General features: G+C 47.1%; 1 protein-coding gene across 1 annotated transcript; it reads right to left on the bottom strand.

Annotated features, from left to right (window-relative positions):
• Positions 1–6,510: 6,510 nt before the first annotated feature.
• Positions 6,511–15,718, bottom strand: MINAR1 (membrane integral NOTCH2 associated receptor 1). The gene is made up of 3 exons (XM_040968469.1): positions 13,403–15,718; positions 11,022–11,258; positions 6,511–6,751 (listed from the first exon to the last, which is right to left on the bottom strand). Exons 1-3 carry the CDS (start codon positions 15,716–15,718, stop codon positions 6,554–6,556), a joined length of 2,751 nt encoding a protein of 916 aa, XP_040824403.1. The 3' UTR covers positions 6,511–6,553.
• Between the last annotated feature and the right edge of the window lie 8,254 nt (positions 15,719–23,972).

Below are 23,972 nucleotides of genomic sequence, written 5' to 3'. Positions count from 1 at the left end.
TTTCATTGTCAGTGTCTGTTTCACATACTGAGGATTCCCTTCTCTGGGAAGTCGTGTGCACCTTGTCCTCCTTCCTCACACCATTGCCACTATTCAGACTCACCATGGAGAGAGGTCACAGGAGTGGTTTCAAACTGGAGTCCTAGAGCCCTGGGAGATCACATCTATGTGTTTTAAAAGTCCATGCAATAATGTGAAGTGAGTTAACCAACTATTGATGTTTGCTGGTACTTGGAGGGAAAAGCTAAATTAGTGACAGACTAAAATGCCATGCGATAGCATATTGTCTATTGATTTGTACTTGTAGGGTGTATAAATATTTTCCCCTGCATTTTACTGATATGCTGTTGTCTGCATTCAGTACTTCAGAGCATGGGGCAAAAATACAAGGTCATACTAGCCCAGCCAAATGCAAACTTCGGATGTATGGGCCTGAATTAATACATTACCAATGCCTCCCCCCCCCCCCATTGTACAAGCACCGTAACCTAGCATCTTCCAAGATCTTGTCAAAGATTGCCTTCTGGGTGCCAACGTCACACTCTTAATTGCAATGCACTGTGACTCATGCTTAATCACTTTTCTTTAATGACTCAAGCAGGAAGGCCAGTGACATTTGAGTGGCGAAAAGGATATAAGAGTCAGACTCATTCTCTCTCCAACATCTTCCATGACACAATTTCACCATAAAGATGTGTGCTAAAGTACAAATAAACTAGGATTTAGTAGTCAAGGAAAGCCCTTGGGAAGGAAAAATTCTCGTTGATGTTAACAGATTGCATGGACAGATCAAAGGAACAGAATAGAAAGCCCAGACAGTAATACAAGCTTTGGACAGTTTATGTCAGAGTGGAAAGAAGACCTTTCTAATGAAGGGTATGTGTAAATAGATAACCCGGTAGGAAGAACCCTGCTGAATCCTACCTCACATCACAGGCAGATATGAATTCCAAAAACTCTGACCCAACTATAAAAAGCTCCTAGACAAAAATACAGAGCATCTGCCTGACCCTGGACTCCATAAAGAATTCTTTTTTTTTTTAAAGATTTATTTTATTTTTATTGGAAAGGCGGATATACAGAGAGGAGAGATAGAGAGGAAGATCTTCCGTCCAATGATTCACTCCCCAAGTGAGCGCAACGGCCGGTGCTATGCCGATCCGAAGCCAGGAGCCTCTTCTGGGTCTCCCGCGTGGGTGCAGGGTCCCAAAGCTTTGGGCCGTCCTCGACTGCTTTCCCAGGCCACAGGCAGGGAGCTGGAAGGGAAGAGGGGCCGCCGGGATTAGAACCGGCGCCCATATGGGATCCCGGGCGTGCAAGGCGAGGACCTTAACCACTGCACCACCGTGCCGGGCCCCCATAAAGAATTCTTTAAAAGGACCCAAATGATCTTATCCAATGAGAAAAACTCAAAAATGCCTAAAAATTAAGATCAAAACATGGGGTGCTAGCATGATGGCTAATCTTCTACCTGAAATCACTGGCATCCCAGGTGCAGGTTCATGTCCTGACTGCTCTTCTTCCCATCCAACTCCCTTCTTATGTCCTTGGAAAGCTTGAAGAATGGCCCAAATCTTTGGGCCCCTGCACCCCTATGGGAAATCCAAAGGAAGCTCCTGGCTCCTGGCTTTGGATTTGTTTTGTTCCATCTGTTGTAGTCATTGGGGAGTGAATCATCACATGGAAGAGCTTTCTGTCTCTCCTCTCCATAAGCCTGCCTTTCCAATAAAAATAAATAAATCTTTAAAAATTTTAAATATGTATCTGTTTAAAAATCAAAACATTCGTCAGAAAGTCACCCTCCATGGAGTTACAAGTACAGCTCAACGAATGGAAAATACATTTGTAACTTACATCTGACAGGAACTTGCTTCCATAATGCATAAAACAATTCCCTAATCAATAAGATAAAGACATGCAGTCTGATAAGCAACTGGGCAGAAAACTAATTGGATGCTTCACAAAATAGAATGTCTTAGTGCCCGAGAAGCATACAGAAAGCAGCGAGTCTAAATCATCATCAAAGAAACACAAATCAAGAACACAATGAGCTGCACCTACACAGACAGCAAAGGGGCTAAAATGGAAGAGACAGTGACACTGAAATCACTGTGGGGAAACTAGACCTAGCTGGTGATAGCGCACATTGACAAAATCATGTCAAGGGTAGAAGTTTAGGGTCGAGCTTATGGAAGCTACTGGAAGGTTCATTCCATGATAGAATGGATGCATGAATTGGGGTGCCTTTACAATGAGTGAGGTAGTGGTAGCAAGAAAGCCACAACTACACATAACCACACAGTTACCCCATGGCTGTGATGGGTACACACAAGAGTCCAAAGTGCACAGCCTCAAGCTCAAAAAGAGGCCGAAGGAACCTGCCTACAAGTCTGGGTAGAATTCTTCTTGGCAGGCAGGTTTTTAATGGGAAGAGAGTGTGAAATATCTGTGGGCCATTCAAATAATCTGTGGCTTTGCTCTAGGCACTGATGACATGGAATTGTTCAAATTGAAAAAAAAAAAAATCCAAGTTGGACACTTGAGCTCCACAATGGAAGACTGAACAGGTACCACTTAAGCAGAGAATGAAACCGCACAGCTAGATCTTCTATTTTGCCGTTTATTTACGATTATATTTTGAAGAGGCAGATTTTACATAATAGCTTCAAACCAACCATTGTACATTAACCAAATTTTACACAAGCCATTTGAAAAAAGATCTAAAAATGTGCTTAGTTACTGGTATTATATAACATGTATCAAGCACCAAGAGTGTGCTGAGAGCTGTACAGAACACACACAGAGAAGACACTGTCCCGGCCTTCAGACATTCCCATGCATGTGGGGCTCTTCCACATACAATGGCACCTCGCATTTCACACTCTTTTGTTCATAAGGCATAAATAGAGAAGTTTGTTGCATTTCTCTTCGTTACTTCATAAATATCAAATACTCTTCCCCCAGATGCCCTACCAACCATGACACTCATTTGTGCCTTGAAACACAAACATTCATAGTATAATATATAGGAGAATGAATTAATATTCACTTTGTCACCCACCATATTCTTGCAGATTGGTTACACTCTGAAGCAGGTTGCATTTCAACCTTCACGAATTTCTATACCACTGAACTGAGTCTTCCACTCTTGGCTGAGCAATTTTGTTTTCCAGACAAGCTTTTATCTTTGATAAACTGAGGACAAATCAGCACTGCCTTAATTCCCAAAAAACAGATCATAACTAGGGCCCAGAGACTCAGAACAATTGATGTCACTAGCCCTGAAGACATGAATTGTGTAGCTGCATGCTGTAAAATACAAACAACTTGCCTTCAGGTAGTATTGAATGACATGAGTATGATTTGCTTGACTGTCTTTTGCAGTGTAAAGAAAGGAGGACCTATATAAAATATCTGGAAACTGTAAGCTGGGAAATTTTTTCTGCCAGGCTGTGTCCAAAACCAATTCAGATTAGAAAAAAGGAATGAATCAATTTTAAATTTAATCATTGGATAAGGAATTGGATTTCAAAATAATTTCTTAAGTTGCATTGTGTGTTTTAAATATATAAGTAGGGGTTGGCATTGTGGCATAGTGGATAAAGCCACCACCTACATTACTGGCATCCTACATGGTGCCAGATAGAAACTCGGCTGCTCTGCCTCAGATCCAGCTTCCCTAATGGCCTGGGAAAGGTAGCAGAAGATGGTCCAAGTGCTTGGGCCCCTGTCTCCCACAGGGGAGACCCAGGTGTAGTTCCTGGCTCATGGCTTTGGCCTGGCCAAGTACTGGCTATTGTGATTATCTGGAGAGTGGATCACTGGATAGAAGATTTCTCTCTCTCTCTCTCTCTCTCTCTCTCTCTCTCTCTTTCTCCGTCTCTCTCCTTCCAGCTTTAAGTTTCAAATAAATAGTCTTTAAAATGAAAGAAAAGAAGAAGATAATGAATTTTGATAACTCCAAAGACATTTTGCCTTATGTAAAAAATGCCAGTGGTGGAAGATGGTACCCAAATCAAGGGATAAACAGGACAGTGTGTGGGTCACCAGCAGACAGCTCATTGCAGAAGGAGGGAAAGGGTATAGATGTTCCTGCCCCAGCCAGATCTGCTCCATTCTGCAAATTGGAGGAACTAGTATAAGTCCAAAAGTCTGGTGAGACTTAGAATCAACCATGAGAAAGGATCTAACTATGAATGTTTCCTTCCACTGATCCCAAGACACCAAGCATCCGTTAGCCTCAAGTCATGACAAAGGTCTGTAACCTCAACTTGAGACATGGTACCACTGGAGTGAGAGTGACCCCTGCCAGAGTAAACCACCTTACTTTTTGACTTTCACTGTTCATTTTCCTGGGATAGTAGCCAGTATGGCTGTTTCCATGACCTGATGATGACGTTGGGTTGTATTTTTAAAATCTCTCCAGACTTGGAGCAAGACAAAATTTTTCTGGCTAGAGGTGGAAACTGCAAAAGATTCTGTGGAGTTCTTTCATCTCTTGCTCAAGGTAGGGCTACTAGTCATGCCCTCCCCTAAGTAGCTGGGTTGGCACCTGGCCCACATCGGGCCCAGGAAGGACATCTAGACTCCACCCAGGGCAGTGCTTAGAGTGTTTTGGTCCTACCTCCCCATGATCCTAGCTGTTAGGTGGAGGGATATGGTTGGGATTCGACAAAGTTTTCTCTAGTCCTGTGAAGGTGTCTGACTGCTCTTCTCCACATAACAGAACAAAAGGCTCAGAATCATCATTTCTGGAGCTCTGACGGCGTAATCCACAGTTAAGCGGGGCATGGTGGGATCTGCATAGGGAGTGGTGCAGCATCTTCATGGGTGAAGGGAATTTGGAAGGAAAGCAAAAGCTTGTTTCTAGTGCCCAACCCAAGGCAAAGCACCAAAAGGGGGAAATTCTGATGTCAGAATACATGTTGATTTCACTTGCAATGGTAAATCCTCAGTTTTCCATATTAGGGCTTCCACTACAACCACCTAACGGGAAACTGACGCAGAGACATGACCACAGAAACAAACATGAAGACCTCTAGAACAAGTCATCACCAAACTCCCTGATGACCCCTTCCTGTTGAGCAGTTGCATGGGACAGGGCGAGCTAAGGGTTACTTAGAATCAGGACGAATGCTGGACACCTATTGCTTTAAAGATTGAGGTCCCACTTGCAGGAATTAATTATGCCACCCAGGGTGACCACGTTCTCACAGTCAATATTTATTTGCCATCAAAAAAATTTAAGGTGACTAGCTTCTGCCATTCATGTTTTTTTTTTCCTTTAGACTGAAACAAAACATTAGAATCAGATGTGGTTAATGATCCTTTCTGCTCACTTATTATCAAAGCACCATCCCGCAGCTGGACACTGAGATCAAATGATCGTGAAATTACAACAGCTTCACGCACACTGGAGAAACCTTGCTCTCAATTATTGAACAGAGAAGACAATAAACAGAAATTGGCATTTAGACAGGCATATAGATAGATAAATGGTTAAATAGATTTTTTTGCACAGCTGACAAGTATTTAAAACTCTGGAATACATGTTTGAGAAGATCTCAGTGCCTTTATCATAGGGTTGAACAAGCTTCAAACTCGTTTTAAAGTCACTGAAAGTGGCACGCAGAAACCACGGGTTGAAGTTAGAATGTCAACATGTAGCCGCTATCTCTACTCTTCAAGGCACAAGGACAAGTCCCGAACTCCTCAACTCAGGTGTGAGAAGCAGATCGTCTGCTACCAGCAGGACAGAAAATCCAGTAGTGCGGCCATATCCCCCAAGCTAAGACACGGGATCCTTTGGGGGTAGCCGTGTTCATCAAGTATTGCCCTCACGCCATCAACAAGGGGCTAGGGACATGCAGGTCTCCAAGAAAGGACACCTGACAACACAGCCTGACTTTGGCAGTCCAGCTCCTTGTTGCCTTGGGAACAAGGAGGAAGATTCCAGAAGTTTCCAAGAAGATCTGCAAGGATGCAGATCTTCAGTTGCTGTGAGAACAGAAGGGCAAGAGGGAAAAGTCGGTAGCCCTTGGTGAGAGTCAGCAAAGAAGTCACATTCTAGCACGACATGGGTCCTGCTCCTTCCCTAGCCATGGGATACCGACCTTAAGGAAAAGAGAGCCTAGCTTGGTCCCCCCTTGCTACTTCCCTAAACTTCTACAAAGAAAAAAGCATACATTTAATACCTTCTTTGTGACTCATCCCCCACCCAGAAACCTCATGGAAACAGACTCCCATTCATCTTCCCCTTCTTTCACTTGGAATGTTCCTTTGGGACTGACTGGGACTCCATGACCTTCTTTTTGTGGGAAAAGATATTGCACTTCTAAAAACTGCATTGGAGGGGTAAGTAAGCCAAGCTACTGGATAGGTGGCTCTCTCTCGAGAAGGTGTAATCAGCCAACTACCTTCAGCGTTCTCAAAACCTCGCCGTCATGGCATTATCTCCCAGGTGACAAACAGTGACCTCATTGCTGCAAGCTCTCCAAATACAGAGGAAGACGTGGGTCGCCATGAGCCGTGTGTGACTGGGGCGTCCGTGGCCTCAAGATTTCATGGTACAGATGGGGACCACAATGACCAAGATGACAGTGCATGCAGCGGCAGCAATCAGAGCCGCTATCTTGCACACCTTGGCTCGTCGGAATTCAGCTTCCTTCCTCTTTAATAACGAGTCGTAGCCTGGAGTATAAATATCTTCCATCCAGTACTCGAGGTTGTTTGGGTTCAAAGATTCTTGTGTCTGAAAATGAGAAGATGTTAGAAACACAGTAAGTACCTGACATTAGGACAATCATGTCACTCACGAAGCCCTTGGGTCTTCGGCAGCTGATAGAGATGAACAGGGACTTGAAACTGTCCTCAGGCTCCACCCTACACATTCTGGAATACAGCAGCTCCCTCCCCTGCTAAAAATGGCAACGTGGTTCTGACTCAGGGTCTCCTGTGTGTGGAGAAATGAAGTGAAGCCAAGACAGACAGGGCTCTCAACTTCAAGGCAGACAACCAACAGCAGGCTGCTCCCTGGACATACCCCTCCCTGCATGGAAAGTCACTAAAAGGTAATCTCTACCCACAGGCCCTGTTGGAAGGAAGGCTGTCCTATCATCTCTTTGCTCAGAGAAGCTTCCACCAAAATCAAAGGCAACTCTAAGATCAGCGCTTCAAACAAAACACAGAATATTTCCATTTCAAACATTTGGGCTGAGCCAGCTCAGGCCACAGCTTAAACTCAAGGTCTAGAGATTCTGAGTGGATCGTCACCATACCAGTCTTAAGTGACCATCCCTAACTTGATGCCACTTCGGCCAAAGACAGAGCCCCCACCCATGTGACTCCCAGCTTCCCTCAGATTGGTCATCCGCCTGCAGGAGCCTCTTCCTGTGCCTCTGTATCCTGATATCATCCCACTCCTCATGGATGTGGTCGGTTGCATCCACTGAGGAAAGGTGGGGCACTCATCTTAAGGCCAGCCTTGAATAAGCGTCACCCCAAGGCAACACCACACTGCAACCCAGAGAGAAGCAATCAGCCACATCTTTAAAATCCCCGTCTTGAAGATTTTCCTGTTGCTGTTGTTTTTTAAATGTTCATAAACGCAGGTACATTAAAAACCACACACGGAGGATCAGAACAGCGACCCCTAGAGACTTCAAACGAGAGTGTGCCACATGGTCGTGGAATGTGGCGGATTCTAACCCACCTGCCCTCAAAATTGTGCTCTGCTCTTCTGGTCCCTGGGGACAAAAACCCCGAGGAGTGCATTCCGGTTGTTCCCAGTCAATAGGGACAGAGATGCTGAAGGGTTTATTCCTGCACTCTCACCGTTGCCTCACTCACCCCCTGTTCAGATGCTCTCAGGCTGTAAGCACTGGGTTTGAGACCCTGACCCTTCAGACCCAGTAGTGGCAACGCTTCTCACCAGGATGGATCCCTCAGTTGATTCACTGGCTACGGACAGTGTCCCCTTGCCTGTCTGCTCACACCACCAAACAGTACCCTGCTTAGTACCCTCCTTTCTTCCCTCCCTCAACCCCCTTGGGAGCATCCATCTACTTCCTTCCAGGAGGCTGGCAACCAACATGCTGTGGGTTCCTGGGCTTTGCTTTATTTATTTCTTTTTATTGGAGAGGCAGAGAGATGAAGATGATACAGAGACAGAAAAATATAGAAGAGAGAGAGAGAGAAAGAGCTCCCATTCTCTGGTTCATTCCCCCAATGCCCAAAAGAGCCAAGGCTGAGCTGGAGCTGAAGTCTCCAGGAGCCAGGAACTCAACCTAGGTCTCTCACATGGATGGCAGGAGCCCAACTCTTGAGCCATCACTATCACCACCACATCAGCAAGAAGTTGGAGTCAGGAACCAAAGACAGGAATCCAACCCAGGCTCTCCGGTCAGGGACACAGGCATCACAACCAGCGCCTTCACCACTGAGCCAAAATCTGCCCCTTGGTTTCATTACTGTCCTCTCACTAAAAATCTTCTAGAAAAACTCCACGCATACAGGGTCCTCTGTGCGATCAAACAGACTTTGCAAGGAAAAAAAAAAATCTGCAACGGTATCTTGTGCTGGAGGTTGGTGGTGGGAGGGGGCTGTCCTGAGCTGCATGGGGGCAGTTCTGGCCACCAGAACACGTGTCCTCATACTTGGACCACGTTGCACAGAGAACCAGCCTGTTCTTTTTGGCATGGAAGGAGTGGAGTGGATACTCAGCCAAGAAGATGTGGCCAATGGTGGATCTGCTGCCTGTCCTGAAACAATGGGTGAGGGGTCACCCAGTGGGTGTCAGGTTCAGCCTGGGTGCAGTTACCATTGACGTGACCCACCCTCCTCCCTACTTGGCCCAGAAGACATGTGTTGCAAATAACAACCAAACTGTCTTTTCAGCTTGCCTCCAGCTCGGCAGGAGGAAATTGGCTTGCTTTCATAGCTCTCTACGCTATAGTACAGGCTGGGATTCAGCCTGGGAACTACTCTATGTTTAATTAGTTTTTTTTCTCTCCCCCGCCCCCCCAGTATCTGCAAGCTCCAATGGCACGAGGAAGCAGAGAGGTGATTGTGAGGTTCCCAGGGACCCCGGTGAGTGAACTCAGCTATGAATGGGGCCTGGAAATAAAAATAAACACACTTTGCCCATTCTCTCAGGTGGGCACCACGGAAAGCGATTGCACACTGGCCACGGGGGAGCCCAGGGAGAGAGCACACATGTTAAAACTGCCCTAACACAGGCTTAAGTCCCTGCACAGCCTCCCTGACTTTACTAGATGCCTCAGGCTGCTTTCCTACGGGCACTCTCCCAGGAGTCCTGAGCCCTCATTCCTCCTTTTAGTTGGTGTAACTGGAGAGGCTGGCCTTTGCATTTGTAGCTAACATCACCTCCATAACCAAAGTAGCTATTTTTACTTGTGTGTGTGTGTGTGTGATTTTATCCTCTTGCTTATAGACACTGGCAGGTTAAGTTCACACATATCCCTAAAGCCAAGATTTTCCCCTGTGCCTTCTCCTAACAGTCAGTGAGTTGTTTGATGACTCACCTTCTCAAGGTCATACCACAACACTGCCCAAACATTGGTTATCGCACCTGCTAAGCCTCTCACACCTGCTGACTGGAAGACTCCTGATGACCCCACAACAGAGCTGCCACACAAGCCCTACTGGGGGATAATCAAATCCGTGTCTAGCCTGCTTGCCAGCAGCAAGAAGACCCAAGAGGAGGCAGCCCCGATGGACAGGTGATGGTGCACAATGCGCTTGCACAGCATGAAGGGGCTCAGGAGGTCACGCCCAGAAACCTCACTTGCAGTATGTGGCCCCACGACTGCTTTTCATTTAGGGACTCTGATAAACCAACAAGTAGGCACTGTGTGACAGCTAGCGCCACCAAAGCCTCCGAGGAAGAATGCTGTGGAGGGAACAGGAAGAAGAGGGCACGAGACTCCTTATGTGAGGGTTCAATGTGGTCTTGGATGTGCCTGGCCCCTGTGGAAAGCTCCTGTGTTTCCTACAGTTCCTCATTTGTAAGGTTGAGGGCAGTTACAAAATTTCTGCCACTGCCTGGGCCTAGAAGGCTGCTGGACACACACCCACTGTGCAAAGCATTACGCAGCAACCCCCCCCCCCCACCCCAAATCCTTAAGCAACACCAGGCACCTTAAACATACTATTTTCCATCTTCACAATGACTTTTCAAGTTCCACATGATTATGCCCAGTTAACAGAGGAAAGGATGCAGGCATAGCAGGTGAACTAAAGGTCATAGGTCATCCCCAGAGACCAGGCATCTCCCATAGTCCTCTGGGTCTCTGCAAAGCCAGCCACACTGACCCCTACAGGTGGCTCTCTGACACTGTGCCTGATGGACATAATATCTCACCCGAGATCTATAGGTGACTGGCTCAAGGCTGAGCCCACAGTGGGGAACTGGGTGCATCCTCTGCCGTGGCAAGGACAAGAAGACATAGAGAGATGTGATATGAATGGGACCAAAATGTGACCCCAACCCAGCCCTGCCTGTGAGTGGACAAAATATATGCCCTCTGGCCACAATAGCCTTCACAGAGCTCCCGGCGATGGCTCTTACCTGCGGCCGCTCCATATGGAAACACAGTCCATAGCCGAGCTCCCACCAATATGATTATCCCACGCGCTACACACAGAAGGAGAAATCAGCTTGTGGGCGGGAAACAGTTTGGCACGGGTCTCGTGAGCAAAGACTAGAATCTGCACTTATATATAGAGTCTTAAACGCATCATTAGCAGGTCAGAGTGGCCCAGCCAATTCACAAACAGAGCAAACACCACCAACCCCTTGTGCACTGGGCTACATGACTCATTCAAGTTCAAATTACACCGTGTGGGGTAGGGATTTGGGGGTTGGAGTTAGGGGACCCAAGAAGTCGGAGAGGGCAGGGTTGGGCTGGCCGAAACCATTCTCGACCTGTGCACTCGCCAGGGCCCAGTTGGGGTGACCTCCGATACTGCCACCCCCTCACCCAGGACAGCAAGGGGCTCACCTGGAGGTCGAGGGCCGTCAGCTTGCCCTTGTCGCCTGCATTCCGTGTGTACTCCTCGATGGTCCAGGAGGGCTGGCCCCGCTTCACCTCAGCCAGCTCCGTAAGCCGCATGTCAGTGTACAAAGGGTTGCTCTTCATGTGGGCCTTGAGGGAGGCGGGGTAGGGGTGAGGGCTGAACACCTGCTCCACCAGGAAGCTGCCGTCTTTGGGCTGCTTGGGTAGGCGGTGCTGCGAAGCCTGCAGAAGGGCACAGAAGCAGCACGAATGCCGTGGGGTCTCCCAGTGATGCAGAGCAGCTAGCAGCTCTCAGCCCCAGGCCCTGTAGACATTCAGACTCCACCAATTGTGGTCCATGGGCATACAAAAAAGAAATCTCTTATCCCCCTCCTCTCTCACTGTCCTAGCATGAGCTCATCTGTGTGTACCAGAAATCCTCATGGCATCACTCCCATCATGAACCCCCATTATACATGTAGAAACCCCAAAGGCCAGAAACACTCAAGATCACTTGGTCCCAGGTTCTCAGCCTGATTCTTCCAGCTTCAAAGAGTGCTGGTGGCACCAGTGTTCATGAACATTTCCTCCGGGCTGGGTCAGCTGAACCCATGGATGCTTCTTGGTCTCCCTGGAAGGAGGAAGCTACACTAAAGAGCACATGGTTTAGAAGCTCCTGGTGACAGCTGAGTCCTTGTTTGGAGACAACAGCATAGCCCAAGGAATAGCATGAGCTACTGTATCAGGGAAAGAAGGGGTGCTCATGTGTCTCTCCCTCTGGGAACCCCTGTTCTCAGTGGAACTTCAGAAGCAGAACTTTCTAGTACTTTGTAACTGTGGGCATGCCCACCTGTGTGATCTCTGAAAATCACATGCAGACCCCCTGCTATCTTGTAGCCACCTTGTGACATCTTGTGAGTTCCCGGAAGGCAGAGGCTGCCCACTCAGCCTCTTTCCCCTGACCAGTCAGCGGAGTTCCAATGTAAAGAAGACATGACAGCTAGAGGGTATCCAGGTGTGAGAAAGCCACTATGTCAAGTTATAGAAGTGAAACAGAGCACAGTCAGCATGAGTGAGCCATGCAGAGAAAGAAAGAGCATGTGTATGCGCGTGTGACCCACGGGTCGCCCAGGTGCATCTCAGCTCTTGCCCAAACCCAGCCCAACACTCAGGACTGCTGACTCAGACACAGAATGCAGCAGGAACTTGCCAAAAATCCCAACAAGAAAATGGAGTTGCCTCTTTTTTTCTCACTCCTCAAAGCAAAAGGGCCTTGGAAGGGACTTCTCTGATAAGATCCATTCTGCCCAGCCCCCTAGGTAGTGCCATGCTGGGCTCAGTAGGCAGACCTCAGCAGTGAGTCACACCCTTGTATTTGGGGAACTCTGAACCCTCAGGATTTCAGTGCCTACAACCTATCTCATATTCTCTCTCTGTCTCTCTCTTTCCTTGTCTCTTTCCCTTCCCCTCTCTCCCTCCTTGGAGAAGTCAGAAGGCACTAAGGTTCTGGCTGGTTATATGGCAGAAGCAGGAATGAGTACAGAGACAAGCAGCACACTGACATCACCTCCATGTGACCCGAGAGGACACCCTGGGTCCATTCAGAAGGAGCAGGAACAGCTCATGCAGAACTAAAAACTATAGAAAACACAGGCTAGAAACTAACATCTTTGCCTCATAGGACCAGGAACCCCTTCCCCACTCATCCTATGCTCTTGCTAGTCATCCACTTCTGACAAAAATATTTTCACTTTTAACCAGGAATAATACCTGGGCGGTGGATGCTTGGTCTAGTGTTCAAGATGCTGCCTGGGCACTTGCATCCTACACAGGAGTGTCCAGGCTTGAGTTCTGACTCTAGGACGCAGCAGCTGATGGTATCAGACATTGCATCCTAGGCTTGCCTGGCAGTGTCTGTGTGCCTTTCCAATAAATAATTTTCTTAAAGAAAATTAGGGCAGCGTGTTAACACTTTCCTTAAAGGGGAAAAGGGGCTTACCATGGTATATGTAATGCAGTCCCCGGGAGAAACGGATCACATGCACACTCAACAGTCACTGTCCTCATTCACCTGTACTGTGACCTGTTGTTTCTTCAAAGGATGGTTGGCCCTCCTCAATGCACCTACCTGTTCTGACCCAGCTTGCCCACACCAACCGTCCAGCAGCTCACCGTGTTTTCTATTCTGGGCAGTGTGGCAACCTGCAAGCATTCCAGCTGAGTGACAACTCTGGGGGAACACACTCGCACCCTATGTGGGTCCTTCCTTGCAAGGATCACCCACCTGCCAAGGCAAGGTTAAACCAAGCCAAAGGTGTGTTGGTTGTAACCCACACACTCAAGCTAGAATGAACTGCTGCCTGCCTAGGTGAACTTGACTCATTTACCTCTTTGGGTTTCCGATGCCAGTCCTTACTTTCCACTGCTGGTCCTGCGTCTTTCATTTCCTCCCCGCTGAGGCCTCCGCGGCTGGAATAGGTGATGGTGCGCCAGTCTCTGGGCGAGTTGGAGATGCTGGCAATCTTGGATTCTGTAGCGCTGTTCTCCTCAGTCAGGGACCTGGAGGACGGACGGGTAAAGAGGCTTTTCTTCAGGGCTTGGACGCGTAAGCTCTCACTGTTGCTTCCACTGGCATCTGAACAACACCACTCTGGGTTGTTTTCCAACGGGGCTGTGTGGGAGCTCTCGTGCGCCCGGAACACACGTGGGGAGGCTGTGTCGTCGGACGGAGCCTCACTTGTCAGGGAGTTCAGATCCATCTGTACGTTCACCTTCTCGGGCTGTTGCATCTTCTGGTCCAGTTTGTTGAGTTTGCCCAAGACCTGGGAGATTTCCTCACGCACTCCAGACAGCGACTCCAGCTTCCGCTCGATCTCACCAATGCGCAGCACCAATTTGCACACACTGGTTTTCAGCTCCTCCTCTGAGGGCTGGAGGCGCTCTGGTCGGTTGACCTTGTCTCCCTTGCTGCCAGGGAACCCATTGGCAAGTTTGGGGAGGTGGTGCTCAGGAGAGCTGTCACAGTCTGACTTGGGCAGCTGGGACAGGGATCCGGTGCTATTGTAGCAGGACGAGTGCATCACTCCCGTGGACCCACTGACGCTCATGTCGTCGAGAAAACGGAAAATGTCGCTGATGTCATCGCTGACGACCTCCGAGTCGTCGTCGGAGTGCTTCAGGGCATGCCTGTCACCGTACTTGCCTTGCCCAGAGGTGCACAAGTCTTTGCCTTTCTTGGACTCCAGGACCTGCTGTTCGGTCTGGGTGCCCACGCTACTGGTGTCTGAGCTGAGCTGCCCACTGGTGCAGCCAATGCTCTTGTCTTTGAACTTCTTGACTGGCTCATGCTTCTCCAGGTCGACGGGGGACGGGATCTCTTTAGCTTTGAGCCCGTTGGGTTTGGCTGCATAGCCAACCTGGAGAATGGGCGGCTGGTCCTTGGGCACCAGGTAAGCTGGGCGTCTGTCTGGGGCTGGGAAAGCAGGGCTCTGGCTGCCGGAACTGGGGTAGCGAAGCTTCTCTTCCCCGGAGGGATTCCTATTGAAGAAAGACCGCTCAAAGTCGGGCACTTCCTCCGTGTTGAGGCTCCAGCTTTTGGCTGGCCATGGGGTCTGTTTGCTGGGCCGCCCTGGGCAGCGCCGGGCTTCTTGGACTCCCATCACTGGTGTAGGTCCAAAATAGGTGGAGGCTTGAAGATCGTCCAGGCTTTCATGCTTAACTCTCCTCTTGTCGGGTATAGGGGAATACACCGGATTAAGGTACTGGCTGTTGTAGGGCATTTCAAAGCTGTGATTGAAGAAGGGGGGTTTGTGAGGCTCCTTCCGGTTCTGGGGCTCCCCACATTCCCCATCTACTTTGCCAGGGGGGCCCACCAAGCTAGGGGAGACAGGCATAAGGTTGTGAAAGTCCTGCTTGAAGATGTTCCTCTTCTGCACGCAGGACTGGACCACAAAGGGCTCCTCGTTGGAGAGGAAGGTCTCCTTGAGACCCTGGCTGAGAGATAGCGAGTCCTGGTCGGAGATGGACTCGCTCTCGAGGTTCATGGGAAAGTAGGTCCGCTGCATCTCACAGGGCCGAGGGCTAGCCACAGAATAGGGGGCCAGGGCCTGCAGCCGGTCCAGAGAGGCAGCTCGGCTCTTGCCCTCCTTGCTAACCCCTAGCAAGAAGTTGGGCTCAGAGGCGGGGACGAACTGCGGGCAGTCCTTGCAGTCCATTTTGCGGCTCTTGGAGGATTGCCTGGTGGGGTAGCCCCGGCTGAAAGGCCTGTCATTAAGCTCACAGTTGAGTGACTCGCAGTCCGCGGCAGAGCAGATCTCCGTGATCTCCGTGTCGGAGCGGCAGGACTCAAAGGAGGCTTCCTTCTTGCGCATTTTCTGGCGCCCAGCAGGTAGCTTCTCTTTGGCCACGCCCCCGTTCATCTGGATCAGGTTGAAAATGGTCACGATGTCGGCCGCCACCATGATCTTCTTGGACTGCTGGTTGTTCACGTTGCATTTCATCTTGTCTTTGAACAGCGTGGCTGGGAAGTTGGGATCGAGACAAGCCGTGTAGAAGAGCACGCTCCTCAGCTTGGCCAGCTGCGACAGATCGAACCGCGCGCACAGTGATTTGCACAGGTCCTGATAGGAAACCGTGTTTTGCTTGCTGTCCAGCTCCTCCAAGATCTTCACCAGGAAGACAGAGGTCTCCTGATTGACCTCCATGATTATTTAGGATGTGGAGAGCGTGCAGACTATGCAGAAACTGCAGGCCAGGTATCTAGGGATGATATGGGAGGAGAGGGGGATAGAGAAGAGGATTGTTAAAACGTCACTGGAATTTAAGTCAATCATGCCATGAACACACAGAAAGAAAACATCTTCAGGCCAGAGCCGTGGCAAAGCAGATAAAACTATTGCTTGCAGTGCTAGAATCCCACCTGGGTGACAGTTCAAGTCCTGGTGGCTCCACTTTCAATCCAGCTCCCTGCAAATGTGCCTAGAAAGCAGAGGAGGAGTACCCAGGGACTTGGTTTCCTGCACCTGCATGGAGATCCACAGGAAGCTCCTGGCTCCTGGCTTCAGACAAACCTGCCTCAGGCATTGTGGCCATTTGGGGGAATTAATCATCAGATGGAAGCTCACTCTATCTCTCTCTCTGCCTCTGCTTCCCTGTAACTCTGCTTTTCAAGTAGAATAAACAACTTTTTTAAAAAAAGAATTTTAATGGCTAAAAGCATATTAGGGACTTTAAAAACATCTCTATTCCTTTCCCAACATTCCACCTTGCAGAAATGATCACTGATGACAGTGCACAAAGATGTTCATTATGAAGGTATTTATAATCAAAGGAAAACCACACATCTGAGAGAGCCCAGTTGTCGGGAACACCACAAATAAAACTTGCTACAATATATCGCTAATCTTTGCAAATATCCAAAAACTTACATTATTGAATAGCCTTACATTATCGAACATCCTTACAACAGAGTACTACTCATCAACTAAAATGTTCCAATGAATGGGACATGCCATACATGGGTGAATCTCAAATATACTCTACACAAGCAGAAGAAACCAGAGCCAAAAGGTTATACACGATGAAGTCACCTCCAATGGCTCATGGAAATTTGAAAGTATAGCATGTTTTTGGTGGGGTCGGAGTAATGGTATAGTGAACTGAGCCTGCACCTGCAGTGTTGCCAGCTCATATGATACCAGTCTGAGTCCTGGTTGTTCCACTTTGTTCCAGCTCTCTGCTTATGGCTTAGGAAAGTAGTAGAAGATGGTCTCTTGGGCCCCTGTACCCATGTGGGAGACCCAGAAGAAGCTGCTGGCTTCAGATCGACCCAGCTCTGACTCTTGTGCCCATTTAGGAAATGCAGAGATGGAAAATTTCTTTCTCTCCTTCTTGTTCTGTAACTCTGCCTTTCAATCTTTAAATCCTTTTTTAAAATGTTTTTAATACAAGGCTTTCAGCTTTTAATTCCATTTTCTGTGACCTCTTGAAGCTCCTGTGTATGTGAGTCCCCTGTAATGACATTCAACAAAACGGGAGAATGTTTGCCAGGGCTGGATGTCAGGGCAACAGTTGTCCTTAAAGAGGCACAAAGAGATTTTTCTGGAACAATAGAAGCATCCTATATCTTTGCTGCAGTGGTGGTTACACACCTATACCCATTTGTCAAAATTTATGGAACTCTGTGCTAAAAATATGTGCATTTGAACATATATAATGATGCCCCAACTTGTAAATCACATAAAACTTTCTAGGACACAAGAGTGAGCAAAACAATTAGAAAATACACATGTCTACTTGATAATATCTTCATGATAGACAATGGTATCAATTCTTGGAAGCCACAATGAAAGAAAATATTCTACATTAAAATATCAGTAGTGGTTAAGCTTGGAAAGTAAACATGGACATTGATCTGAATTGGTCAGCTTTCCTCCTTGTCCCAGCCCTGGACTGTGTTACCACTCAGATTTTCAAACTCTCAGCCAAGTTGAGAGAAGTCTATGGTGAGCTTTCATAAGCCAATCAATGGATCTTCACATTAGCGTTGTCCTGGATTTGCTTTATCATGTGTCCATGCATCATCAACCTGTCTTCTCTTGATGTCCTTCAACATAACTCACTGACACCTGTCTGTTCACTTCTAAATACATCATCATGCATACTATTGACCCAGTCCCATCATGTGTGTAGTTTTTCTTTTAACATGAAGCTCACAAACAGTGAGCAGTATAGAAATGCTAAGTGTGCATGGGCTGATGTTCTGATTAAAGCCTACACTTGAGTTATAACCAACCCCTTATAAAGAATTTTGCTCCCCAAAATTCCACCGAGCCCTTTCTTGGTCATTCATGGTTCTTTTTTTAACTTGCTTTCGGTAGGTGACTTTTAGTTTTTCTTTTAACTTTCCAGCTTCTCTAAAATTCCTACAGGGAGCACATACAACTTTTTTTCATCACAGATGTAAGTGAACCTTATTTAAAAATGGGGGAAAAAAGCATCTACGCCAGCTGATGTGCCAAACTTTCATAAAATTCCCCAAGAGAAGATAAGTTCCCTCATTAATAAACCTGGAAATTGCCTCTAAGATTGACAAGAGTACAGAACATGTTCACTGCCTAGGCACATACCAGGTAGAAAAGAAATCGGGGGCCTCTCTGGGAGCCTAGTGGGTAATGTTGCTACTTACAACATTTGTAAGTTCCATGTGGTACCAGCTCACAGCCAGGTTGTTCCATTTCCCATCCAGCTCCCTGCCTGTGTCCTGGGAAAGCAGTGGCAGATGACCCAAACTCTTGGGACCCTGTACCTGCATGGGAGACCTGGAAGAAGCTCTTGGCTTCGTATTGGCTCAGCTCCAGCTGTTGTGGTCATTTGAGGAGTGAATCATGTCATGTTTTTCCATGCTACAGTATACATACCAGCCACACAGGGACACACTGCAGTGCCCTCAGCTCCTCGTCTAAAGACACATGCACATGTCTGTATACATGTCCACAAACCTAAGTGTACCCGCAGGCCCACCATATGCACATACACACACACACACACACACACACACACACACACACACACACACACACACCACTTTCCTGCGTATCTCTTGCCTCTGATCATCCTTAAGTTCTTGGCATATATTGAGGCATATTTTGGAAAAAACCAAGTGACCAATGAATCTACCTTCCCTGGCACTTAGCAGGCTGTCCAAAAGGATAGTGCGGCCTGAGATGCTGCACCCCAGGAGGCTGTCCATCATCTGCCAGTAACCCATTCCTCACAGTGGAAACCCACAGAAGGCAGGTCCAGCAACAAAGTCTTTGTGGAGGCTCCAAAAGGCAAGTCGCATGGCCCCCAGCCCACCCTGCCTGCCAGCTACTTGGGTTCTGCCCTCAAGGCAAGGAAACCTCCACAAAGGGCCAGAGAGCCACTGAGAGCTGGACATGACCAGGAACCCAGTGCGGGTGACTGGAACACATCAGGCACTCTGCTCCCAACCCAATTGACCACCCAGCACAGCCCATGCTTTCTCACAAATGTTTCCTACAGACCCACTACTTTCTGCCGCCACATGCCCTGTGGTGTCTGCCCAACCTTGGCCTCCCTGTAACACAGCCTTCCTCATGAACCATCCCTCTGGATACCCAGCAGCCCTTTTCTGGGACCCCAAGAACAGTGCTGGTCCTATAGGAGTTTGTAATTGGGTGAGTCACCTGCTATGGCTTTAAAACATCCAAAGAGCAGGGCCACTCTGCCCCCAGCTAGGCAAATCAGAATCCCAGCGTTCTGGGAGATAGGTCACCCCAGTCTCTGATCATGGCCCTTTAGTCTGGGGGACTGACAGGGGAGTGGCTAAGGTGGTGCTACCTGATGACTGGGGTGGATGAGTAGTGGAAACACACAGAACAGGACTCAGCCCCCAGCCCTGCCCACACACAGCCCCCAGCCCTCATTTTCTCCTGCAGCAGTGGATTTAATGAGCAGTCCTCTTAAGCACTTAATAAAGAGATGTCCCTAAGACAGCCATTGCACATTTGACTGTTGATCCTCCCTCATTCTCAACAAAGGCTGTGGCAGCACCAATGGCTTGATGCCTGACAGCACCCCCTGCAGGCTATGTGGTTATCACAGTACTTTTAAATGCTCTAATTACTGTCCATATTTAGGGGGTACCATGTCATATTCAATCATGTGTATCCTGCATGGTGACCAAAACAGGGCAAAATAAACACTTTCATCATCTCAAACATTGATCACTGCTTTATGTAGGAATGTTCAAAACCCTCTCCTCTAGCTCTTTTGAAATAGACAATGATATGCATAGCTACAGAAATCTAGAGCTTATTCACCTTTATAATTTTGCACCCATTCATCAAGATGACCCTCCCCTTTCCACATTCTGGTGGCTGCACTTCCAGCAGCACACGAGATCAGCTTGGGAAAACAAATCCATCCTCTCAGACAAGCAAGAGCACACCACCGGTGAGAGCATGAACTTGGGGTCCCTTACCTGTACATTCTCAACTATTCTAAAGACAGCCTCCCACCTTCTTAAGTTGTGTCATTGTTTCCCTCCCTTCACATCAGAATGAAGGGAAAGTGAGTTCTTGTGGGGAACATTGTTCTTTTTATTATTAAATAGGCAGTGTAAGCAAGTCCTGGGACCAGAGGTTGGAATGGTCATCTCAGAATAAGCAGGGTGTCCCCTTGTTCCCCCTCATCTTTTATGACTCCTAGCTCATCAATACCTGGCACCCACCCCATACACCTCTTTCCTGTCTCCTTCAAGAATCCCAGAGGTATTCTGTCCTTCTCTGAGCAGCCAGTACATGCATGACCTGTTGCTAATGGGCGTAACTAGGTAAGGGCAGAGGAGGCTGTTTGTTGGATGATCTGAGACAGGGACAATAGGGGGTATTCCAGAGAGACAGCAGGGGGATAGAGGATGCAGCAGATGAGTGCGGGGTCTGGTGAGGAAGGATGGGGAGGGTAGAGGTAGGAGAAGCAGGTGGAGTGTAGGGAGGCCAACACTGAACTTCGGGCTGGGAGTCTGGATTAGCTGCCGTAAGTGGTTGGAGCTGGAAACTCTGGGGGAGCAACTGCTGGCGGGGTCAGGTGCAGGCTTCTGAGAAAGTCCTTCAGGCTACAAGATGCACTGACTGAGATTCACATTGTCCTCCCCTCTCCAGAATCTCCACATATGCACAGTTTCTGACTTTTACTGTGTGGCTGTTGCTAGAGTACAGATGTCTGTGGTTTTAGGGGGTGGGCAGGGACCAGATGCTCAATTTCTTTTCCCATTTACCCTGTGGCACCTTGTCTATTCGTCATGCCAGGCTCCTGGCATGATCCACGCAGCTGCTGCTCCATCGAGTGGGCTGAAACGGATGTGTGTACCCTCTCACGGCCTCATGCATTTCTGACCATTCTGACTGCCAATACCAAGTGTTCATCGACACCGAGCAGAAGGAGAAAGGATGTGCAGAATCACATGGAAATCTGCGGCCCCAAGACAAGCTCTTCATGTTCCATTTCTGCTGGCTTCTTTAAAGTTTCTATCTTCCCTTCCACCATCCAACAAATCCAACACCTGATGAGGATGGATGGTGGAAATCTTGAGCCAGATCAACAAGCCTCAGCTCTGAAGGATTCTTACTAGAGCATTCCCACATATCCTTATACATTGATCTTTGAACAACTGGCAGAATGCAGAGAGATCACAGAACACAATGTCCTAACTTGGACTCACAAAAGCACACAATAAGTGAATGCACCTGCAGGGTTGTGTGACTCCTGGCTGGCTTGTTGGTTTGAATTTTACCTTTTTCCTCCCCCTATACCGTCACAGGGTAGTCAGGACTATGAACAGGAACCCAATCTAGGAAACTCCAGTCTGTGATTGGGATTTTCTATTTTCCTTTTGTTGCCTCTAAAGCAAATTCACTAAAGGGAAAGATGGTTCTTTCAGTCTAAGAGGCAGCCTTCCTCTCCATAAATCTGCTACTAGGGGAAGCACCCAATTGCAGAGGATGGAGGATAGGGAGGTGGGCAGGGCCAGGCTCCCTTTGGCCAAGATGGATCCCTGTGGAGTGCAACCCTGGTGCAAAGTCCCTACTTGACAAGTCAAGAAATCATGCAGCAAGTTCCAGATATGGCAAGATGGCAAGCTTAGAAAATTAAAACAAATACCTAGATTGAAGCAAACTAAACAACTCAGGTATCCAAAACAGAAATCGCAAAGGTGACCAGGAGAGTGGGTCCTGCAGCTGCCTTGGACACATGCAGAGTGGAGACACTGGGAGACGTGGACACAAAGGAGGCACCTGGGGCCACTATTCTCTGAGCCATGGTGAGAACATGAAATCAAAACACATAACAGTATCGTCAGAAAGGACCTGGACTTACCGGCAAGGAGCTGGGTTAAAGTAAAAAGTTATCCCATGGAAATACAAAACAAACCTAATGTCTTGAATGTATTGTGGGACCCAAGTTTTGTTGCCACAAGATTCAAGAGCTCTTGAGGTACAAAATTCATGCACAGCTCAGTTCCATGCTGACAGTATCCGTCTGTGTGAGCCCAAGACAAGAGCAAAATTACCTAGAACAACCAAAGTGTGCAGACAAGAGGGAAACCACAACAGCGTTGGATTCTGCTGTTGGAAACTTCTGTCCACAGTGATCCAGCTGACACAAAACAACCAAAAACCAACTTTGCAAAATAAAACCACAACCTTGAAAAGGCAGATATACTTAAGGTCAGTAAAAATGTAAGAGAATGACCAAATCCACATAAAAGAAGAGCATGCTGCTAGGGAAAAAAAAAACCTACAGATACAGAAAAATAACTAAATACTTATAGAGGAGAAATAATCATTGGACAGATTAAATGAGATATTAGATATTATGGAAAGAGAACGTTAGGGAACTGGAAGATAGATCTAAGGAATTTAGCAGGACAGCACAAATAGATACAGGATTAAAAAAAATATGAAGCTGAATTTAAGAGGCATGCACATAGAATGTAGTTTCTAGCAATTTTCTTGTAGTAATTTCAGAGAAGAGAAAAGAAACTGTCAGAAAGATAATTATTTTAGGAATATTCCAGAATTTATAACATGAGTTTTCAAATACCAGAAGCAAAATCCAAACTGCATAAGACACACAAAAAATGAAATTGACCCTTAGATACCTAAATACTGTAAGATAACAGAATTCAAACCTAACATATTAAATTACCTGAAAGAGAATAAAACTAAAGCCAGTTGTTTCTTAAGAAATAACATTTTTTTAAAAAGGCAGAACACGGGAATAAGTTCCTTAAAGTACAAAAGAAAATAACATAGAATCCACAATTCCTTTACCAGACAAGAGTGAAGATTTTTAATTCTCAGATAGACAGTTTGTCACTAATTAAAAAAAAAAAAAAGGAAAGAAAGATTAGGGAAGAGAAACTGAAACACATATGGTTAATGCTAATCATATAACATCCTTACAACATGGTTCTATTTCCTTGTGGTAGAAGGAGTGATCAGAGTTAAAACTTTTAAATATTACTTTGTATTTTCAAGAAGAGGGATGAGATGTTAAATAAGTTTAGATGTTAAGTCTAATAAGTGTGTTAGAAAACAATTAATGGAGAATCATTAAAAGAACCGGAAGAAATTAGATAATCTGCAGAAGCTTTCCAAGCCAGTGCTGCGAAAACAATGGGATAAATCAAATCAGATCAATTTAAAGAAAGCAGGAAAAATAATAAAGAAACAAAGAAAAAGAACATTAATAGGGATTCATAAGAAGGCAAAACTCTTATTAAATACTCTTTAATGGGACAAAACCACAGTGGGAGAGTGAACTTGAGTTTATCAATATAAATAGCACGAGACAGCCGCTAATATGAATAAATTCATAAGGTTAAAAATAAACGTAAGAATGCATGGGGAAAGAAAGCTGCATACCGATCTATCACATCATTGATGTGATCTGGAAAAAAAAAGCAAGATTGTTTAGGGATGTGCACAGTAAGGAGAGCACAACAATAAATAAGGAAATGAAATAGCAATTTTGAGAAGGTGGAAGAAGAGAGGCAGTGGAAAGCCTAAAACCAAGGCCCCCACACTTGAAGGCTTAACATGGGGTAAAAGCGGGGCCTTTTGATGACCTGTTCGCAAGCTGACCTCCCACTCTGCTCACCGAGATGAGATCTCTTATCCAAAGCATACTTCCTGGATCAAAGGACCAAGCAGAGTCCCTGCTTGTTTCTGAGTGGCAGGTGCTGAGTCCCTGCCAAGCCACAGAATTCTCTAGCAAGTCTTACACATTCTCCTGTAGAACCAGAGGTGAGGTTACCACTCCCCGAGATCCTACAACGCTACCTTTCACCAACCGTTTTCATTCTGTCTCCCCATTCAACCTCCAGGTACCATTGGCCAAAGTCAGGGTCATCCCCTGCCTCTCCATGAGCTA

This window comes from Ochotona curzoniae, unplaced genomic scaffold (assembly GCF_017591425.1).
Source record: "Ochotona curzoniae isolate NIBS_2020 unplaced genomic scaffold, NIBS_Ocur_1.0 scaffold_4701, whole genome shotgun sequence".
Taxonomy (NCBI): domain Eukaryota; kingdom Metazoa; phylum Chordata; class Mammalia; order Lagomorpha; family Ochotonidae; genus Ochotona; species Ochotona curzoniae.
Note: the sequence above shows the minus strand (reverse complement) of the source record. Positions and strands in the feature narration are given on the sequence as shown.